Source organism: Lynx rufus, unplaced genomic scaffold (assembly GCF_022079265.1).
Source record: "Lynx rufus isolate CCGP_SWC_20201006 ecotype Redwood Valley unplaced genomic scaffold, mLynRuf1.p SCAF_29, whole genome shotgun sequence".
In the NCBI taxonomy this organism is placed as follows: domain Eukaryota; kingdom Metazoa; phylum Chordata; class Mammalia; order Carnivora; family Felidae; genus Lynx; species Lynx rufus.
Genome location: NW_025814844.1, coordinates 5,715,328 through 5,738,164, shown reverse-complemented (window position 1 = coordinate 5,738,164; position 22,837 = coordinate 5,715,328). Strand labels below are relative to the sequence as shown.

Sequence of the window (22,837 nt, the reverse complement as noted above, 5' to 3'; positions counted from 1 at the left end):
TTATGTACAGCATCCATACATTCTTCTCCTTGATTGTTGTTTTCTGTTTTCATTTTGCCAAAGTGTTTGTTCCCTAAAATGTGTGCAGTGCATCTCATGCTCCAGCCCGTGACTTCTTGGGGTCTGTGTTTTATTGTTGTTTTTCTCCTCTTAAGAGATCTAGAGAATAACCAAGAAGAGTAAAACAATTATCATTAAGATTTGCAAACTTTTTCCCCAGAATGGCTACCAGCTCTTGATTTCTTGGCCCAGAAAAGAGAGTGTCTCTAATTTTTATAGCTTGGTGTGCATACAAAAAGAAATCTTTGAAAATTTTTTTTAATGTTTACTTATTTTTGAGAGAGAGAGAGAGAGAGAGAGAGAGCGAGGAGGGGAGGGGCAGAGAGAGAGACACACACAGACTCCAAAGCAGCTTCCAGGCTCTGAGCTGTCAGCGCAGAGCCCGATGCGGGGCTCGAACCTATGAACCATGAGATCATGACCTGAGCCGAAGTCGGATGCTCAACTGACTGAGCCGCTCAGGTGCCCCCGAAAAGAAATCTTTGGCGACCATTATTCTCACCTGTAGGGGCCTAGTTGTTCTTGTGGGATGCCGTATGGAAACACACTGTATTTGGTCTCTGCCTCACCTGCAGCACCTTGACTGGGTCCTTTGACCCTTGGGCTAGTGGGCTGTTGGCCGCTTTTTTCTTCTTTTTCCTTTATATGAGGTCATTGCGTCTCCCCAAGCCGAGCTCCGGCTCAGCTAACAAACAGGCGTGACTTGGAACAGGTCAGAGGGTGGGGGTTGGGATGCTTTGTGAATTTGCGGCATATTAACAGATGAGGGCTATTTCGGAGATACGCGTCGGCAAGAGCAACTGTGTACTGGGGATTTAGGTTTTGGCTTTCGTGGAGAAAGAATAAAACAGATAGCGTGGTGATGTCCGCCAGCCTGTTGGTACAGCGTTGCAGGAGCCCAAGCAGCCAGCCAGTGCGTGTCAAGAATCAAGAAAGAAGGTAACAGAAAACTCAAGGCTCCTAAACGGTTTTCCTTCGGTCAGCAAAATGGCAGGATGCTCCTGCCGTCCGTGTGTCCCGGCTGACCCTGTGTTCCTGGCCGCTGCAGATACAGTTTGCCGTTTCGATCCATTTAACAGGAAGGGATCCTGTCGTGTGGTGAAAATGCAGGCTTGGCATACGCCAGGGCTCTGGGGACTTGTTCTGCAATGTACTGGTCTTTTCTCGGAGAGGGCAGGCACACGAAATAGGGACTCTAAGCAGATTTGGCCGCATGTTTTCATATGCATCAGACACTTGGGAGGGTCTGTTTTGTGCCACTGTGGGCAAGGCACCAGATTTATGGGTAGGGAGCCAGAGTTTGAAATTAGCTGCTGTGATCGTATGGTTAAGTCGTGGAGGAGCAGAAGTTTGTGCGCAGAGTTCAGAGAAGGTCTGTAATATCTTTCTCGATCTCCAAAGTGGTCCAAACCACTAAGTGCAGAAACATACTTCCTTTGGCTCATCTGACCAAATTACTATCTGTAAACTTTTGGTCTGGTTGCCTCAGTCGAGCTGTAATCTTCCTGCCTGGTTGAGATAGAATCCGGTGCGGGAAGTGGAGACAGAGTATCGTTGGTCCCCAGACTCAAAACATGAACAGACAAAGGGTCCAAGTTGACACCAGAATAATGATTTTACTCCTGTCTTTCCTACCTCATTGTCTTTCCTTGCACATTTACTTTTCTTTCAAGTTTCTTTTCTCTTTTTTAATTATTTATTTAAGTAATCTCTGCACCCATTGTGGGGCTTAAAGTCACGACCCTGAAATCAAGAGTCACACAGTCTTCCAACTGAGCCAGCTGGGCATCCTTCTTTCCTTTCCTTTCCTTTCCTTTCCTTTCCTTTCCTTTCCTTTCCTTTCCTTTCCTTTCTTTCCTTTCCTTTCCTTTCCTCCCCTTTCCTTTCCTTTCCTCCCCTCCCCTCCCCTCCCCTCCCTTCCCTTTCCTTCCCTTTTCAAAATAAAGTCAATCAGTTGTATTGTTGTAAAGTTAGAATACAGAAGCAAACATTCGCTGGCAAATTAGAGGATGCACATAGCTTTCTGTAACTTAGATTCTTCGTGCATGCGTAGCAGTCATGCCTGTGGCCCGCAGCGTGGATGAAATATGCTTGAGTGTAACATGTGGCCAAGTGAGGGCTCCTGATGCTTTGGCCAGAGGCAGACGGACTTTGCTGTTGGCAAGGCCTGGACATCAGGCTGTGGAGATCTTTTCCAGGCGCTGCACGTCGACTTTTTCTAGGTGGGAGAACTCGTTATTCTGATGTATTGTTCTCCAACCACAGTGGTAGAGCAGCACATTATTAAGCTATGGTTTGGACGTGATGAAATAATACTTATGTCAGAAACTGACTTCAGCTAATGCGTATAAAAAAGCAATTGCGTGATGCTGTGACAGGGCAGTGAAGGGGTCGAATGGAGAGGAGAGTGGTGATGGTGTAATGTGACCAGGGGTTATCTAGAAAGTCCTTAGAGATGTTTCCTTTAGGGGGTGGGGGGGGCATGTCAAGCTTCACATGGGACAGTGTATACGAAGGTCCAACTTAAAAAAGATACAGGGTGTCTCATGGAACCTAAAGGCAGGAATGCAGCGGGGCCTCAAGATGATAGGGAACGTCCTGGGGCCACTAGCAGCCCTGGGGCTTGTGTCTTTGGGCTGCTTCCTTCCTTCTTCCGTCAGAGGGAGTGTAAAGATGGCTGCCCTCAGCTTCCAGCTCACGTGACACAGGTCTAGCTCCTGGGAGCTTCGTCTCTGTGTGGAAGGACACACCGAGGGTCCCTTCCCAAGTGCTTGCTTGTAGTAGAAGTCTCTTTGCTGCACCAGCGAGCCTTTTTTGATGAACAGAAATGTGGAATCTGGTGATGTGGAGGGGGCAGCTCACCAGCTTGAGCATCCAGTAGATTTCTGGGTTTTGAGAACTGACTGATACGTCGTTCTTTTAAAACTGCAGTTTCTGCGTATGTTTTATATGCTGTATACTATCTTAGTACAGTAGCACATGTATACAGGTTGTAAGTAAATATACACATATTAGAGGATGTACGCAGTCGTCTTTTGTGGCTAGGGGTGTGCAATCAAAGCAGTTTGGAGACTCTTACTTTATGGAATGGTGATACTACATATTGGGTTTTCTCCCCCACAATATCTCTGGGAATATTCAGTGATTCTTACAAGGGACCGTTTCTATCTTGAGAAGTATAAACTACACATTTTCTTTCCTCTCAAAAACGGACTTCTTAAAGAGATCTGTCTCCACAGATCTCGAGGCACCCACAAGTGGAATTTCAGTGTCGGTACATGAAGGTCAAATGTGCACTGATACCTGTACATCTTCGTTGAGTGGAAAGTTGGCCAGTGTGTGGGATTACCAAGTTGTCTGTTCTTACTTGCATTCAATTATTTTTTTTAAAATTTTCTTTTTTTTTTTTTTAACGTTTATTTATTTTTGAGACAGAGAGAGACAGAGCATGAACAGGGGAGGGGCAGAGAGAGAGGGAGACACAGAATCCGAAACAGGCTCCAGGCTCTGAGCTGTCAGCACAGAGCCCGACGCGGGGCTTGAACTCACCGACCGCGAGATCATGACCTGAGCCGAAGTCGGACGCTCAACCGACCAAGCCACCCAGGCGCCCCTCAATTATTTTTTTAATACCAAAGTTAACCAAAGGTGTTCATTTACAAGTTACAAACTGCCTGTTACTTCACTTTGAGATTTCATAGCTCTGGACATTTTCCTCCCCAGTGTTTGAAGGTCCCACATACTGAGATTCTATAAGGTCTTAGGACTCAAATGTGGCCTGAAGATGGTTTAGTGATGGGGAAAGAAAGAACTAGGAGATGGAGGCCTGGGATTGGCCTTACCCCATTCCCGTGTGACTGTGAATTGCACTGGGCCTCAAGTTCTCCATCCATAAAATGGGAATAATGATACCTCAGAGTCACTGTGAAGGTCAGACACAATAATGTGAGTCTGCTCTATAAGCCACAGAGCTTTTAGAACATAGGTTAAGGATGGGGCGCCTGGGTGGCGCAGTCGGTTGAGCGTCCGACTTCAGCCAGGTCACGATCTCACGGTCCGTGAGTTCGAGCCCCGCGTCAGGCTCTGGGCTGATGGCTCAGAGCCTAGAGCCTGTTTCCGATTCTGTGTCTTCCTCTCTCTCTGCCCCTTGCCCGTTCATGCTCTGTCTCTCTCTGTCCCAAAAATAAATAAACGTTGAAAAAAAATTAAAAAAAAAAAAAAAGAACATAGGTTAAGGTAAAGATGGGCTATTGTGTTAGTTTCCCATGGACTTTTCAGGAAGGACATATTCTCACACAACATGCTTGAGGGGACTTGTGGGGTGCCAAGGAACTCACCACCGGATCTGAGCAGTCACACCCCAGGGTGGGCGAGAGATTGTTTGCGAGTATGGTGTGTGGCTACTTGCCTCTCTGTGTCATGAGGGTGAATTCAAGACAAAAGTCCACCTCTCTGGGCCGTTAAGACCTTGAAGTCTGGATCCGTTCCTTGTTCCCAGGTTTGTAACCCGTGTACTTCTGGGACAAGAGGTATTCTATTGAATCTCCAGTGCCTAACACAGTGGCACTTATGGCTTAGACACGCAGGGTGTGCTTAGCAGGTGGGAGAGAAGTGCATCATCAAACTTGTTTGCATCTCCAGGACTTGTCACAGAATTGGGATCCTAGATGGTGTTCGTCACCGTGTAGTAGGGTATGGGATGGAGATCAAGTGCTCGGGCCTCTGAGCACAGACCCATTCAATTGCTGAACCTCCCTAAGTCTGTTTTCCCAACTGTGAAGCATGATAATAGTCTCTCATAGATCTGGGTTGAAGATTAAATGAGGTGATGCAAGGTAACAACACAGAGTCTAGCTTAACAAAACGTCAACTGTCATCACCGTCGTGATGAATAACATGATTAGTATGATTAAAAGCTCATCGGTGTTGTGATTTGGAACTTGGACGCTCAGAAGCTCCGTTTTCGCCTTGATGTCTTTAACTGTCTTCCATTCAGTTTTCCCTTGGTCATCCTTTGTGTTGCAGTTTCAACTTACCTGGACACGTGCAGTTGCTTTTTAGGGCAGGTTCAGTGCAGTGCCCTTGATCTTGACCTCTGTCTGTGGGAAGTTATTCTCTGGCAAGGTTTTAGGTTACTTTTCCATGCCGGAGGGGTCGCAGGTGTTTGTTCAGACGAGGGTTGCACCAGAGCATTGAGGGCGTGAGGTTGACTCCACAAGTTCATACCCAGCGCGGCAGTGAAGAGCAGACCTGCAGTCACTTGCTTTCTTCTTGACCTTCAGCTGGTCTTTGAGTGAGTAGCAGTTGAGGATGCTATATAGGAGAGCATGTTTCATTCAGAGAGTATATTTCCATGGCTTTACTGTTTACTGTCAACACAACACCTGTTCAGGTTGTTCCTGGGAAATTTGTCCACATCTGAGTCTGTTTTTATCTGCAGACACACTTGTTTTCTCTCCTTTGATGGATAAAAGAGCAAAAGCGTCTCATCTTTGATCTTGGAACTTTCGGCAGCGGTGGCGGGGTGGGGGTTTCTGCTGACCTCTGCCTGGAGGCTGCAGTGTGGACAGGATTCTTCAGGGAGCTGTGATGTAGACAATTTTGTGTTTCCTGGTCACATTTTTTAAAAATGTTTGTTTATTTATTTATTTATTTATTTATTTATTTATTTATTTAGAGAGACAGCGTGTGAGCAGGGGAGGGGCTGAGAGAGAGGAGAGAGGGAATCCCAACCAGGCTTCGTGCTATCAGTGCAGAGCCTGACACGGGGCTCGATCTCACGAACCCTGAAATCATGACCTCGGCCGAAATCAAGAACCGGATGTTTAACCGACCGAGCCACCCCAGCGCCCCTCCTGGACACATTGTTAAGCTAATAAGTATAATATCTTAGCATTTATTTCCAAGGTGCATAGATTGAAAGTGAGGGTGGTAGTAATTCATTGCTTTTATTTGTATTTTGTAGTCTTTTAATCACTTGTGGAAGCACTGGTGGACATTAAGCCGGAATTCTAAACCATGAGGAAGTCAGGCTAGCATGACGGTGACGGGGGGATGTTTCTGTTCACATTCTGGAGGCCAACTCCCCTTCCTCGGACACATTCCCTTCCTTTCTTGCAAATGCCTTTCCTGATGCTCTTGTGATCATGAGTCTAGCCCTCGATCTAGCTGGCCTTCCTAAGTGTGGGAAGATTCCTAATACATCATAGGTCAACACCGTTATTTAATTGGAACCGTGCTAGGGTGAGGAGGATGGGGAAGTTGTGAGCAGACGGTCGCGTCCCCGGCTTGCTCTTTCTGCAGCCTGCAAGTGTGCGTGTGCCCTGTTTGATGAAATCTCAGTCGCTGTCAGCGAGTATCTTGATTAAGGGCTCGCTACGGGTAGTTATATTACCCCGGGTTTCGGCTTGGTGACCTGCGAGGCCTTGAGTGTTAGTTCACGTGAGTGAGTTATCTGAGGATGCTAACTTTTCACATTTATTACAGTCGGGAACTGTTCCTTTTGTCTGCCCTGCAGAATCGAGCAGAGAGTACAGGCTGAGCTCCTGGAGAGTCTTAGCACTGACATGATCGACTTTGGCCACCGTCACTTGTGGATTATACTGGCACACGGTAGGTGCTCAATAAAAATGCAGCCAGTGAAAGAGCAGCCTCCTAAATGGCCTTTCTTCCTTTGGTTTCCTTCTGATCCTCTTAAAGTGCCACAACAGGGTGGATTTCATTGGTTCCCACTTTCCTCGGCCAACTTCCAGACTCCTTAACAGGGTTAAGACTGCGCCCTTGGCCTGTGGATGTTCTGGGCTCTGTCTAGAGTGAATGATGCTCTGGTCGTTAAATCATCCTGACGTGACTCCTGCCGGGCTTACCTCTCTCTCTAGCCTGCAGAACATTCCTTTGCATTCTCCTGCTCCTTTGTTTGCAGGTGCTTCTTCCTGGTGAGTGTATCAGCATTCCTTCAGGAAAGGGGAGCTACTACGGGACAGGATTTATTGCACTTTGTTGCCCTTGATATGAATGTGGGCAGTGCGGTGAGGGGAGGTCTGGAAGAAGGAGCTTGAAAATCAGAGGAAACCCCTCGAGCCAGAGAATCGCCAGCGTGGTGGTTGCATGGGGGCTCTCGCGGAAGCTCTGAGAAGCCGACATAGCCAACAGCAAGTGGCCCGCAGCGGGGTGGGGTGGCAGCTGTCTGTGGACAGCTGCTGAGGCTGTGGTTGGGAGAAAAGGCGGGTACAGAAGGGGGCTCTGCCGGGAACCTCTTTCTACCTGTGTGCTGAAACCTTCGGGAGTGTATAACAGCAATCTTGACTTCCTGCAAATTCCCTTTTTGGTCATTTCTAACCCAGAACCTTAGGGAGAAAGGGATCCTGGGAAATGTCGTCCCTGCTTTAAGCCAGGTTGACATTAGGGTAATCCAGGATGGTGCAGGGCAAGCCAGGGTCGCCGAGCCTGTGGGGGTGTGTACACACGCGTGCATGGATGTGCATGTAGGCAGCTGTGTGTGTGTGTCATGCATCTGTATGCATGCACACCTGTGGGTGTATGGTGCGCGTGTTACACGCACACATGTTCTTCGCATCCGCTACAGGGAAATGTGTGAGAATAGCAGAAGTAGGGAGATAGAGCCCCTGGATTTGAGAGCTTCTTTAAGCCAGTGGATCAACAGGAGAGGCCAGAGGAGGGGCAGAAAGGGCATCTGCCAGTCCCCGGGCCCTCCATCCATAAATTCTTGGGGGGGCTGTTGGATCTTTGCCTCCCAGAAGAAAAAAACCTCAAACGTCCACTAAATTGAATTCTTGGACAGACTGTTTTCTCCCCATGCTCTGTTCCTGTTGCTAGAATCCAGCTCCCCCACCTCCCTTCCTCTGTTTTCCGGTCCTATTCCCTACCTTGCCTGGCTAATGCCTCCTTTTGGTTTCAGATTTAATGTCCCTGCCTCCACAAAGCCTTCCCTGATCTCTCAAATGTGGGTTCGATGTCCTTTTGTTTCCCCGTCATGGCACTTATCACGGTATATGACACTGTCCAGTTTATTTGTCTGTTCTTCACTGGTACAGGAGTTCCGTGGGGGTTGGGACATATGACCTTGCTGGGACTGATCAGCAGTCACCATTTCTTCCCTTCCCAATGTCATACGGGGATAAGTGGCTGGCCTTCCCGATTCCAAGTTCTGAGCTGTGCGTGCAAGCATTATGCATGCGAGCATGTGTGGGTATTGATGATTCACCCGTCCCCCTGTGGGTGTGGCCAGATGACCCCCTGCTACTAGGCCCTCACTCTGAAAGTGCAGTACAGAGGGCAGGACCTCAGGTCGTGTAACTTCTAACATCTTCAGGGTTTGCCAGATAGCCTTGGTAGATGGGGACAGGAAGTGGGGCAGGAGAAGATTAAGCAGAACTCACAATCTTTGAGGTCAAGCAGTGTGCGGATTAGAGATAAACCGGCAGTGGTAACTTTGTCCTTTCTAGGGGTTGGCCTCAGTGTTGCCTTAAACACAGACGTTCAGAGATTGGGGGGGGGGTGGTGGTGGTGGCTAGCCTGTTGCTCAGTATTCAGAAGGGAAGGGAGTCAGAGGGCGTATGGATTCAGCAGATCTTACAAATATTTAGGTCATAAGTGACAGAATCTGATGAGGGACCTTCTCACCAGAGAACCTTACCTACCCACAAAGGTAACATGTGATTTTGAGGATGCCAGGTGGCTGACACCCATGAATCATCCTATAGAAGGGTGACAGGAGTGGAGATGATGGTCTTTGCGTGTTGTGGCTTTGATGTGTTGACATGTCTGTTATTAGGATTGTGTCTGCGTCTGAGCCCCCCTGGCTAGAGGGGGGAGGCGGTGGTTAGAAAGGGGAAGCATCAACCTAAGGTGCGGATTATCTAAAGCACAGAGGTGAGGAAATGAGCTCCCGGATGTGTCCTTCCTCCCTCGGGCTTCCCACAGAGCATGAACCATCCAGGCCATGGTCCATCTGCTGGGTGGGAGAACATTCCGCAATGTCTTGTCATGGCTCCTAAGGACCAAGTAAGGGTGTGTGGATGGAGGAGGAGGAGGAGAGGAACTGAAACAGTCTCTGCCTCCTCCCACTGGTGTTGGATTCCCTGTTGACTCACTAGGTGGAAGTGATACCAAATGAAGGAGAAGGTTTCTAATGAGATGAAAAGATGCTTAATAAAATGAGGCAACCCTTCACAGGGAGCTGTGTGAGTGGTTTCTCCAAACAACTGTGAAATGTCTCTAATGAGATCTTTTTTTTTTTTTTTTTTTTTTCAACGTTTATTTATTTTTGGGACAGAGAGAGACAGAGCATGAACGGGGGAGGGGCAGAGAGAGAGGGAGACACAGAATCGGAAACAGGCTCCAGGCTCCGAGCCATCAGCCCAGAGCCCGACGCGGGGCTCGAACTCACGGACCGCGAGATCGTGACCTGGCTGAAGTCGGACGCTTAACCGACTGCGCCACCCAGGCGCCCCTCTAATGAGATCTTGAAAGCAAATTCTGAAGTCCCCACTTCTCTGCTCTCTGATCTTGCATGCTGTGATCTTTCCCCCAGAGGTTTACCCTTGAGATTGAATTATTGCTTTACATTGTAGCCCTGTGTCCACCATAACTTCATTGGCTGTCTTTGGGGTTATCCTCAGTGCTTAAATCACTCTAAAACAGGTTTTGTCAGTTTAAGCAATGTAATATTTTTCCTTTCTCGTGGCCCTGAGAGCAGTTTCCTGGAGGAGTACTCAGAATCACTGCTCTTGGGGCAGAGCCTCGTGAGTCCCACACAGCTCTGCCGTCATCATCCCTTGGGGGCCAACTTCTCATACTCCTGATCTGCCCTTAACTTTCATTTCCTGCTCTGCAAAGTAGGCCTAACTCTACTTCATTAGGGTTGTTGCATGGGTTAAATAAAATTTGTTCAGAGTCAGTGCTTAATACACATTGTCTGCTACATCTCTTTTAGTTATCCATTGCTGTGTAACAAGTTGCACCAGAATCTGACAGCTTAAGACAACACGCACTTAATTGTCTCACAGTTTTGTGGGTCAGGGATCTGGGCACAGTTCTACGGGTCCTCCAGGCTCCCTCGCTGGTTTCTGGCGGGATGCAAGGCTAGATATTTTATGAAATGAGTGGATTTTCTCCCTGGGAGGAGGGAAGCCTATGTCTCTGTCATTTGTTGAGTGACCCATCTTGCCCAACTGAGAGCCCACACATATGTTGCTTGTGAGGAAGGAAAGGTGGCCAGAGGACAGTTAGTTCCTTTGGCAGGAAGTATGATATAAGTAAAAAAAAAAAAAAAAAAAGTGTTAATTTTTTTTTTAAACAGTTAAGATCACACCTTCTAAGACTCATTAGATACACTGAAATTTCTGCTTAGCTGCACAGAGTTTGTACATTGGGACAAACTGCTCTCTCAAAAATGCTAAGAAGCAGCGGGGGCTGTTGTAAGAATAACGGAAGTGAAGGAACTATGGAACTTGCCCTTCCCCTTTTAAAAATTGTCTTCTTCTTTTCGCTCATTCACTTATCTGTAAAGTAAGGTGAGAGGAGAGGTGGTGATCTGAGAGGATTTCTTTTTTTTAATTTTTTTTATTTAAAAAAAATTTTTTTTAACGTTTATTTATTTTGGGGACAGAGAGAGACAGAGCATGAATGAGGGAGGGGCAGAGAGAGAGGGAGACACAGAATTGGAAGCAGGCTCCAGGCTCTGAGCCATCAGCCCAGAGCCCGATGCGGGGCTCGAACTCACGGACCTCGAGATCGTGACCTGAGCTGAAGTCGGATGCTCAACCGACTGAGCCACGCAGGCGCCCCTGAGAGGATTTCTTTAAGAGCCAGGGGAGGAGAGGGATGGAGCCTCTGGTGCTCATCTTTCCTCACTCCCAGTGTGTCACTGACTCTGGCTTCCATGGAACTTCTAGAACATTCTTCTTACACCAGCAGGGCCAAGAAGACACTCTACTGTTGGGGCCAGAGCACCCATGCCTGACCGATTTCTAAACTTCAGAGCCCACCGGATCTGCCACCTCTCAAATCATTTGGTTGGCTCAGTCGGTTAAGTGTCTGATGCTTGATTTTTGGCTTGGGTCATGATCTCACAGTGGTGAGACTGAGCCCAGAGTTGGGTTCTGTGCTGATAGCATGGAGCCTGCTTGGGATTCTCTCTCTCTCTCTCTCTCTCTCTCTCTCTCTCTCTCTCTCTCTCTTCTCTCTCTTTGCCCCTCCCCCATTCTCTCTCTCTCTTTCTCTCTAAGTAAATAAATAAACTTTAAAAAAAAGTGGAAAGAGGACAATATTTTTAAATATTATAAATAGTTTCACACTAGCATTAGTTTCTTTGGAGTGTATGATGTCCCAGAAACATGGCCATCTCTTCTATTTAGACAGTTATCTAAGAGTCACAGAAGATCTGGGATGGAGTCTTAGCCTCGACACCCATGTCCTTGGACAAATTGCTGTGATTTCCTCCTCTGAAATGAGGATGCTAAGACTTAATCAAACGTGACCAGAGCTATGAAGGGACAAGGCAGTTTAACCTTTCCACAGACAGTAGAAACCGACCCACAGAGGATGTAGATTATAGAATTATCAGACATGGGCTTTAAAATATGTAAAATATAAATATGTTTAATGTGTTCAAGGAAATAAAAGTCATGATTTCGAGCAAGGAATTGAAAACTTTATAAAAAGGAAAATTTTACGAAAGAAAAAAATATAATAAATTGGGGCTCCTTGGTGGCTCAGTCAGTTAAGTGTCTGACTCTTGACCTCAGCTCGGGTCTTGAGCTCAGGGTCGTGAGCTCAAGCCTCATGTTGGGCTCCTGGGTGTGAAGACTACTTAAAAAAAAAAAAATACAGTAATTGATATTGGGAAAGCGATTAATGGGATCACCACCATGTTAGCTGCATCTGTAGAAAGAACTAGAAATTAGATCAGAAGATCTCCAAACTGATACTCCGACAAAAAGATGGGAAAGAAAAGAAAAGAATGTAAGAGACATGTATGATAAGGTGAAAAAGTTTAGTATAGGCACAACTGGAATCCCAGAAGGATAGCAGAGATATAGTAGAGCGGGAGCAATACTTGAGCTGATACCTTCCATATGAAATGCCTAGCTTGGTGCCTGGAACTCTCTATGTGCTCAGTAAATGTCAGCTTTTCTTATTGCCCATATTACTATTTTGCTCACTCCTGCTCCCATGAAAGATTTGTGCTCTAGGGAGTATTGCTGGCGTCCAAATCCACTAGACCATTTGTTCAACAAGATCTCCTTAGTCTCCCAGGGCATTCTGCTTGCACTGAAAGCCTGGGTATCTACTTGCCACTGTCTGAAATCCCCAGCTTGAAATTAGAGTAAGTTTTCCTGTGGAAACAATAAGTTATCCTATAGATATAAACAGACAACGGTTTCTTCCGCCGCGTAGAGTTCAGTGGCGAGTTTGGGAAGTAATCTTTATTTATTTACAGCATTACTTCCACGGAAGAATGCTGTCTGACTTCCAAATGATTAGCCAGCAAATGCAGTCTTGGAACGTAGCCATCAGTCATCAGTCATGTATTGGGGGTGGCCTGGACAATGACCTTGGTCTGGTCACTCTAACCTCCTGTCTTTGATTCCGTTGTAAAGTTTAAGCCTGAATGTGAGTGTCCTGGCTGTAGGAGTTGGGCTTGATCTTTCCATCTCCCATCCTGGCATATTGCTGACCACACAGGCAGTGAATAGACTGATGGATGCACGGCTTCTGGAGAGACATGGTTTGGTCAGCGAATACAGCCCTGGAAGTGGGGAAGGGGTGTCTGAACCTTGATGATGCTTTTACTAGTCGTAGGACCGCAGGCAATTCCCCTAACCTTTTAGTATTCTATTTTTTAAAAATTTATTTATTTATTTTGAGAGATAAGAGAGCACGAGCAGGGGAGGGGGAGAGACAGAGGGAAAGAGAGAGAATCCCAAGCAGACTCCACACTGTCGGCGCAGAGCCCGACTTGGGGCTGGAGCTCACAAACTGTGAGATCATGACCTGAACCAAAACCAAGAGTCGGACACTTAACCAGCTGAGCCACCCAGGTGCCCCACCCCTAACCTTTTAGACCATGGTTTCCTTACATGAGAAGTGTGGACAATGCCAGCTGTCCTCTGCTTTACAAAGGGCTGTTGTGAGGACCCGGGGAGATAGAGTAAGTGAATATGTGTGTCTCTGTTCCCTATTGAACCATCTCATTATCTCCTTCTTGTGGGCTTCATGCTCCTCATTCCTGCTTATTTCTTTCTGTTATCTAAGAGGATATTTTTAACATCTCTTCTGGTCACTTTTTGTATCCCAAGCAATGACATCTTATTCTCTGTATGTATACTTTCCATTATTCTCGTATACATCTAGAAAACTGTGGACATTTCCAAGCTAGGTTCATTAGTGCCCATGGGGCATTGATCTAAATGCATAAATTCACTTAGCGCTATTTACATGCTTAACATTATGTCCATAAGCATTTTTGTCCCCATGAGGTAGGTAGAGAAGATAGTTTAGTGACTCTCAGACTCAGGACAGAACTGACTTCTTTCAATATGAAAGATTTCCTTTTGTCATACATGTAATTAGGTTCTCTTTGTAAATGGATTTCGAGATGTTTGTTGTAACACAAATCACTGACATGTTTCAAAATAACTGTGACCGAAGGTACGGCAAAGTTATTTGTGGGAATGCTTAGGGGTTTTTAATTTGTATTGTATTTTCATCAAATAATTGTATGGTATTCTTTCCTAAATACGGTGGAATGCCTGTAGTTGAATTTTCTTGCATTGCTAATTCACTTGTTTCCTAGAACGTAGCGTAAAGGCTGAGATTTACTCTGCTTGGACAGAGGTCTCACACCACCAAAGGACATCTTGTAGAATGTGTGGTAATAAAATAAGCATATTATAGACTTGAGTTTAATGATTTTTATTTTATTTATTTGTTTGTTTTTGCTTTTATGGCACTTTTTTTTTTTGGTAGTGATTACTGTGATTTACAAATATTGAACCCTTTTCTTTTCGGTGCCAAAGAGATTTAGGGCTCCGGGGCAAACAGGCCCATTAAATCTGTAATCCCAATAAAGCTTTAAATGTCATCCAGGAACAAGGTACTTCAGTTCTCCCGTGGAAAGAGTGTTGTAGGGACAGAACTGGCGTCGTAGGGACAGAACTGAAGGGATGCACGGGAGATCTCCAGGGAGCTTACAGGATGCTCCGGGGGTGATGTGCAGTGTTTTGGGCTTGAGTCCTTAGGCTGGCCAATTCAGGTTCCACAGAAGCAGTGACCTCTGTTGTAAGGGGTGTGTGTGATTGGGTCTTCTGCAGGTTGCTCTGACATAAACCTCTGACACGCAGAGGAGTGGAATGGGGGTGTGTATCCTTTCCGCCTTAGCCAAAGCTTTAAAAAAAAAAAAAAAAAAAAAACTTGGTGGGTTCGTATGGAATTTGTACGGCCTTTCCGTGGGGTTTCTTTGGAATTAGGTGCAGACTATGGAGTTGCGCGGGTTGGGATAGCTTGACAGGGGTGTATTCCTTTGTGTCAGCTCCTGTTCTCTGTTCTGGGTGGATCTGGCGTTTTGGGCCATGGGAAGGACAGATGGTGCCATCGGGGAGCCCTGGCCGGGATAGTGGGGACCTGACCGGCTGACACGGGGCATGCTGGTGAGGCCATGGGCCGGGCGCCCTATAGTCGCAGGAAATGGACGTTCTCTCCTCCATGACCTCCTCTCTTCAGTGTCGGCAACACACGCTTCCTCCCCCATCTGCCCCAAAGTGGAAGTAATAAGCATGTAACACTACCCCAAATCACTAGTGGCTACTCTCTGCATCTTCCTGTGGTTTGTCTCCACAAGGCCATCTCAGGCGCTCAGGGAGGTGTGTCCAGTGTCCCTGAAGAGACCTTTGCTCCCCTGGGTCGGTCTCTACGATGCTTTTGACTTCGCTTACCTTTGGGGTCAAAAGGTCAAGCCATTTACCATCCCACGGTTCTCCCTGTGCCTCTCTCTTTATTTTGTTTCTCTCCATGCATCAAATCTGGCTGGCCTCCACGGTCCTCCTAAAATCCTAATTTAGCTCCCTATCAACGTGTAAGACACTCAGGATTTTTTAGAAGTGTGCAAGGCTCAAAGGCCGAACACTTAAATAAATGGATGACTGAATAAAACAAATAAATAAATGCAAAAAAAACCCCTTGCCATGTGGGTTCTCTCTAAACCCTAGAGACAGGTGCTGAAAGGATCATTTCCAGAGTTCACATTATGGACAAATCATATTCTGCCCCTTTGACATTTTGATAGGTGTGAAATTAAAGCTTAAGAGATTGCTGTCTATACCACAAGTTATTTAACTTAGAGTGTGTTTTTGGGGCCATTTCTGATTTTTATAAATAATATTTCAGTGAAATTTTTGTGTTTATTTATTTTTTTCTTCTTTTAACTATCTTCTTAGGAATGGAATTCCTGGGTCTGTGATTCTTGGTATTGTCTCTCATTTCCTTTCCATAGGAAGGCATGTTGGCTTATAATGCTGTCACCAATGTGCGCTCCTTCTTAATTTCCAAAAAAAAAAAAAAACCTTCCAACTCATAAAGACATCTAAAACACCCACAGGACAGTGCTTAGTGAGTTTGGAGAGGAGGAGAACGTAGGAGCATGTTGACTGTTGGGAAGAGAAGGGTAATGGTAGGGGATGGCCATTTGTTCTGGAAACACACCTTGTTTGAGTCCTACGGACTGCCTGCAGAGCTGGGCTGAAGAGATTTGGAGGCCTTTTTCAGGTTCGATAAAATAACATGTCCTCAACTGATTAGTGATGTCTTCCATTAGAGCAGGATTAGCGGTGGTGCTAACATTGCCTCGGACCTTCCCTTCTTTTTCTGGAGACGTAGAAATGCTTCCTTGAAGCCTGTTGCAGTAGTCTGGGAGTGAAGCAAATGGATGCCTTGTGTTTTACGTGATAGCAGCTGCAAGTTTGTGGTTGGTGATTTCATAACTACAGATTTACGTGTGATTAATAAATGTGACAGTTCGAACAGCAGAGACTGTCATGTTAGAGTAAGTGGTGGTTCTCAGGGGATTGCATTATTAGCCCCAGAAAATATCTTTTAAGGGATGCATTTCCCTTTTAAGAAGATGGAACCCATCGCTAGGCCTCAGCCTGTGTCTGATATCAACCGCACAAACGAGAGTACAACAAAACACTGATTACCCCCAAGGGAGGATTCTACTAAACCTTATTCCTGGTTTGTGGAATCAGGACTGGTTTTATTCTAGTGCTTCTTCAGTAGCTGGTGGTATGTCTGCCTTTCATTACAGGTAAAAACCCCAGCAGGTTTATTTGGAGGGACACACGATGCTACAGTGAAAGGCAGTAACACGAGTCCTCCTTGAGAGTTCTAGAAAATGGACTTTGTGGGGAAGAAACTTACATTTGTCAGGGAGGTTGATTTGAACCTGGTAAGAGCCTCAGGGGGATTTCACTGGAGCTCAGAAAATTAGGTTCTGACTCGACCAGCCAGCTGTGTGACTCTGAGGAAGTCACACAGCTTCCTCTTTTGCAAACCTAAGAGACTGGACAAGATGGACTATGCTAGTCTCATAGTCTTACGAAATGGAAAAATATCGGCAGAGATGAGTTTCCTTCCGTCCGTGTAAGTCCACTAAAAATAAAGTAGCCTTTGGAGAATGGTGGGCAGCCGTGGTCCCCCTCTCTCATCCTCTCTCTCTTCAGATGCCCTTCTTCCCCTGGTATTCTTTCCGCTTTTCCTGCTTTAAACCTTTATGTTATCCCATGCGACAGTCATGACTCACTGGCGTTTTCCTCTTGCGGTTGTGTGTCACCGTGCCAGCGAGGTTCCTGCAGGAAAAGGAACTCCCAAAGCCCAGTGATTCATGACACGGCCCTGTCTCCCGGCGGCAGGCTCCCTCAGCAAACCTGGAGCAGGGCCTTCCCCTGGTGGCCAGCTGGGGAACAGCTGGCCACTTCTGGAGCGTCACAAAGCCACTGGCCACAGAAGATTACTTGAAGCAGTTCTTTGTAAGAACACCGCCTTTTCTGAGACCGACTAAAACCTTGCCTATCCTTTTGTCCTTTTATTTCTTTTCCTGTCGAGGGAAATTTTGAGAGTGAGTTTGTAAAAAGAAAAGAAACACTGAGTGTGTTTGGCTGGAAAATGAACTATTCAATCTGAATTTGAGCAGGCTTGCTGCTTTAACTCTTCAGAAAAGCTGGTATTTTAAGCCCGAGTTATCAGTAGAAGAGGATGAGTTGAAAGGAATCATTTCCAGATGGCTTTTGAGTTTTTTCATCCTCAAGGGCATTTTGAGGGTTCGCCTTGCAGGATCATGGGGGCTGTTGGGGATCTGGAGCTGGTTGTTTTGAGCAGGGCCCTTGGGTAAAGTGAAAGGGCCGACACCCAAAACGGGCTTTCTAGAGCAGAGTCCTCACTGTGACATGCACAGTCTTGCCAAAGCCCTCTAGGCCGAGGGCCAGTCACAGAGAGTAAGTGCCACGGTGGTTACAGGGGGTAGGGCCTCTGGGGGCCCGCGTAAACTGGAGGTATTCCAGAGGGGTGGTTTTTCTCAGCTTGGAAGCAGGGTGAGCTTGGGGGTAAGCCAAAAGGACACCAAAGAAGGCCTAATCGGGGCAAAACTCGGGAGGGGCGGATTTGTCTCCTGAGCCCGGGGCAGAGCAGTCCTGCGCACCTGGGTGTGCGGGTACCCCCTCCGCCAGGCACCTCTCCCGGCTGTGGGAGGACCAGCGAAGAGCCGGAGAAAGAGGATTCCTACACTGTGATCGAGAGATGCTAGAGAGGGAGGGGACAGGCGCTCGCATCAATCTGCCTCCCCACCATGGGTGGGGTGCACAGACGGCAGATATGAATCCTTTGGCATTCCTTGTGAGATAATAAACCCGAGACCTGTCTCTGCGGGGTGGAGGAGTTCCGACTGTGAGCTTGGGGACATAAAATATGTAAAAATACAGATCAGCGTGGTCAGCGGTAGCCATCTACCCGGCTGTTTGAAGAGAGCAGTTCGCCTCGCCTCGGGAGACTTCAAGGGCAGGGCAGCACCGCCCCTGGCTTTTCAGTTTCTCTGGGGTTGCATGGGCCGAAGGGACTGCAAGATCCCCTCCTCCACGGGGCAGGGGGGTGGGGCAGAGGGTGGTTAAAAGCAACGGAGATGAAAACAACTGAGTGGAGTTGTGGGTTTTGGGGAACTGTGAGGCATGTTAGCCGGAATCCATGCGGAAGGCTCAGCTCAGAAATAGCAGCGGCATATTGATCTGGAATCCGAGGAGCTGATGTTTTAATTCTGTCGCCACCTCAACTCTGCGCATCGCTGTGCATGCTGCCGAGAAGCGGCTTTGGGGCTTTTTTTCAGTATGGCTCATAACCAGTGAAGGCCACTCTCACTGGGATAGGACACCTTTGGGACAGTGATCTTCTGATGAGTGTCACAAGCTGGGGCCCCTCTTGCTCTGTGTTGGCTGGAATTGTCCCCTAAGCACGGGGGGTGAGGAATAAAAATAACTCAGCTTTCCAGCTGGTATTTCAGATCTCACTTCACATCACAGTGTAAGGAAAAGCACGTTTTCCCAAGTTTCAGCATTTCCTCTTGGATCTTTAGGCTTTCAAATCTACACCTTTAACAGAGGAGAACCATACCGCTATTTGTTCTTCTTGGGCTATGTCTTGTTGCCCGTTCACTTATAGACCTCAAAATGTCCCCATGATCTTTCAGATAAGCAACGTGTTGAGGAGGCCTTCTCTGTGTCAGTAGTCTGTGAATCTGGCGTCTTTGTGCCTTGCCACCCCTCTCAGAAGAGCAGTGACCTGCAGCTGAGGCCAGTTGCTTTGTTCTAGTATGTTCTACTTTCTGGGCAATCTCGGATTTTACCTGATACCTCTTCCTTTGAAATTTCCACTTCTACCATTGTATTGTTAATCTCTAAGGTCAGTCTTACTCTCTGAATAATCTTCTGAAATAGTATCCTACTCTTTTTTTGTGTGGGTATAAACATCTGGTCTTTCTTAGCTGAGCGTTTATTTTTAAAAGATTAAAATGTGCGCTGAAAGGTCTGTTTGCACTGGGGTTTGTAGTCTGGTGCAACATGGCTTTTAGTTGGGTGGCTCCAAGTATCAGGATCTGTAGGATTTTCCTCTTACCCGGAGGGGACTCCTCACCTCTTCTGTCTGGGCTCACAAAGGGCAACGGGGGTCACAAGCTCCCAAGCCCAGCCCTGTCTGATACAGATTTCCTGGAGACCCAGCTCCCGCCTCCTCCTGGGGTTCAGGAGGGTCTGGCCTCTGGTTTTGTGGCCAGGGGCACCAAGGGTATGTTTCTGTGCAGCCTTTCAGCTGATGCTGTTTTCAGCCTTGTCCTCCAGTTCCTGATTCCTTCAGGGATTCTGTGGCATGAATTGTCTTGCTTCTCAGTGGCTCTCCTCCCTGGTGGCCCTGAGGGCTCCAGCTGCTTCTTTCGCAGTGACCACTTGGCCACGTGCTTTTGGTTGACGTCACTTGTTTGGTGTTGTCTCGTCTCCAGATTTGTTTGACCTTGTGAATTTGTACCTTTTATTCCTTAAACCATTTGACAAGGGTTTTGGAGGGAGTGGATATAAATGCATGTGTTCCATTTCCAGTATATAATAGACCTCTATCCTAATCAGCTTTAAAGAATTATTTAACAGGGAAAGCACTGAGATGAGACCTTTATATAATTAACCAAAATTGGAGGTTACTATGCAGCCATCAGATTCTGAAGAAAAAGTGCTAGAAATGCAGAAATTAGCATTCATAGGTCTTACAGGGTGATACCCAGAAAAATAGATTACATAGTTTTCGAGTGTTAAGGTTTCGAACAAAATCAGTTCTATCTCTACCAAAACAATGCGTTGTGTTTACCATACTTCTCCAGGCCCTTTCAAACATGTTCAAATTTCTGGAAATACATATATTATAACCATGCCAATTCTAGGTTAATTATTAACCTAGGGGACGTGTTTCTAAAGCTTATTTTTACCATACTTCTTTTCTTTCTATGAAAGCAATACAGGTTCATTATGGAGAATACTGGTAAGAAACAGAGGAGAGTATCCTCCCCTACTCCCACCAACCAGAAATAGCCTTTCCTGCCCTCTGGTTCTATGTGTATTATACTAGGTTAGAACTGATACCCTTGGTCTTCATGGCTCTGTCCTCATTCTTTTCCAGGACACCGGGGTTGGGAAATCAAGCATTGTGTGTCGATTTGTACAGGATCACTTTGACCACAACATCAGCCCGACCATTGGGTAAGTTCCCGTATGTTCTTCTCTTTCACATTTCTTCCCTTCAAAAGCACTTGGAGAGGTCACTTTGTGCCTGAGCCTGCAAGCTGGTGCAACATGGCTTTTAGCCGGGGCAGGGAGTTTCCAAGTATCCAGATCTGCAGAATCTGAAAGCAGTTTGCATCCCAGCCAGTGAGAATCAATCCCAACTGTAAAGACTTTGAAGGAAATGCAGGGACTTTTAGGCAATGTGTCCTGCCTCGCTGTCCCTGTTAATAATTCTTTTCTCCTAGCCAACCGTCCTCTTAGGCTTCAGCCTAAAACCATCAACTTCATCTCCAAGAGCATTACTCTGCAAATCATGCCAGCTTTATTTTGAGATGGACAAATCCCCAGAGGTCCTGCTCTAGGTACCCTGCCAATAAACCTGGAAACACTGTCTGCTCACACAGCACAGCTGTCCATGCAGTCCGTGGGGCAGATTGATTTTCTTTTCTGGATTAATCAAATGTCATTCTTATGCTTGGGGAGGGGAGGTGGATTATTCACTTCTGAGACCCCAACCTTGGACTATGGGAGCATTTTCCTATTCCATTTTCCCCTTCCCTACAGACGCTTTTGCCAGATGTGCTTGGCTGGGCCGTTTTGCAGGTGCTTGGTTTTTCATTCTCTTAGAACTTGGCCTCGCTGATTTTTCTCCCTGAACGTATCATGCTCTTTGCGGAGAGCAAAGGTTTTATTTTGTCTTCAAGGGAAATGTGTGTTTCTATATTTTAGCAAGGATTGATGAGGACAGGAGCGATTGTCTCTATCACTTGTAAGTGGAGAAGCTCCAGCGGTTGGTTGATAGGCCAGTGGTTGGAGTGGGGTAGATGAGAAAATCCACTGCCTTTTGCAACTTAAAAATGGCTTAGAGAAACACGTTCACAAATATATGCGTCAAGACCTGTGACGGCAAGCTAAGAAGTTAGCTGTGCCTGGTTTATGGATGCTGGTAGAGGACACACGACTCCCGGATCAGACACGGGGAAAGTAGCAATTGTTGGAATATTATCAATTTGTTGGTTCTCCGAGCACTAGTCCTGTAGTGTAACGCGAAGAGGGTCAGATGACGCCCTATATGCAGTAGGTTGAGTCACAAGAGAGGACCCCCAAGTGTACAGATCCAAGTGTACAGATAGGATCTTTCATAATAGGCGGTAAGCATGTCTGTGCTTCGCTCCAGAGGGAGACCTTATTTCTCCCCTCCAAGGCTATTTGCTATACAAACATCCTTGAAAACACAGTCTGGAAAAAAGACTGTGCCTCTGCTTGCACAATGTGGACAACGGTAGAGATCCGTGGGAGTTGTCTCCCGACATAGGCACTTCCATAGATCGGGGACAGTTTTATAGAGGAAATTCTTTTTATTCTTCTCTGTGATGTACTTTAAAAAAAAATTTTTTTTAATGTTTATTTATTTTTGAGAGAGCAGGGGAGGGGCAGAGAGACAGGGAGACACAGAGTCTGAAGCAGGCTCCAGGCTCTGAGCTGTGAGCATAGAACCTGACGTGGGGCTCCGAACTCACAAACCACAAGATCATGACCTGAGCTGAAGTCGGACAGTTAACCGACTGAGCCACCCAGGTGCCCTGTGGTATACTTCTATTCTTCTTAATTTTCCACTTTTGTGTGTTTAATAAAAGGCAAACCCCTGAGAGTGATTGACTCTGAGTGTGGTTTTGGAAGATGGAGGAGACTCTCACCTTTTACTTTTTAAACTTAAAAAAAGTCATTTTTAATAACCAATCTGTATTCCTTTTGTAATGATTTTTCTAAATAAAAAGGTAATGCATGTTCTTACCATAAATTATGGTAAATACATAAGTGTTCAGCATGACTTTTACACATAGGTGTAAGCATCCTTGTGCCTCTAGTAGGCATATCATTTTGGTCATAGCATCTTGGTCAGAGCAAGTCATAACGCCAGCCCAGATTCAAGGAACAGGAAATAAATTCCACCGCCTGGTGGGAGGGGCGGCATTCAGAGAGAGAGCGGTATGGATCATTGGTAGCCGTTGTGGAGATAACCAGTCAAACCCTGTTAACTCTGCTTTGTCTAATAAATATGTTGTGGTGGTTTGGGGTTTTTAAAAAAGTATGAATTGTGTGGAAATTCTGTACTTAATGGTCATTTTTTTTCTGTAAACCTCATACTTCTCTAAAACAAATAGTCCATTAACTAAAAAATCATGCCTTCATTCCTCAAATTATAATGCTCATTATGAAAAATTCAGACCATCCATAAATATGGAAAACAGAAAGTGACACTAGAGGATTTTACTAGCTCTCTGACCCCATTTTCTTCATTAACATTATCATTAGAGTCCAAAGTGCATGTTAAACATACTTCATGTATTTTCTGTGTATATGCAGGCATACAAATACATAATTTCTAAAACCAAAAATGCCAACGCATTCTACCTGACACACCACAGCATACGTTTTTTTATCCTCTA

General features: G+C 46.2%; 1 protein-coding gene across 1 annotated transcript in view; it reads left to right on the top strand.

The window, feature by feature from the left end:
* The window catches only part of RAB31 (RAB31, member RAS oncogene family), a 131,441-nt gene that overhangs the window by 38,891 nt on the left and 69,713 nt on the right, over window positions 1-22,837 (top strand). Inside the window, exon 2 of the mRNA XM_047090317.1 lies at window positions 20,284-20,363. Within this exon, the coding sequence (XP_046946273.1) occupies window positions 20,284-20,363 (80 nt within the window). The remainder of the gene's footprint in view (window positions 1-20,283; window positions 20,364-22,837) is intronic.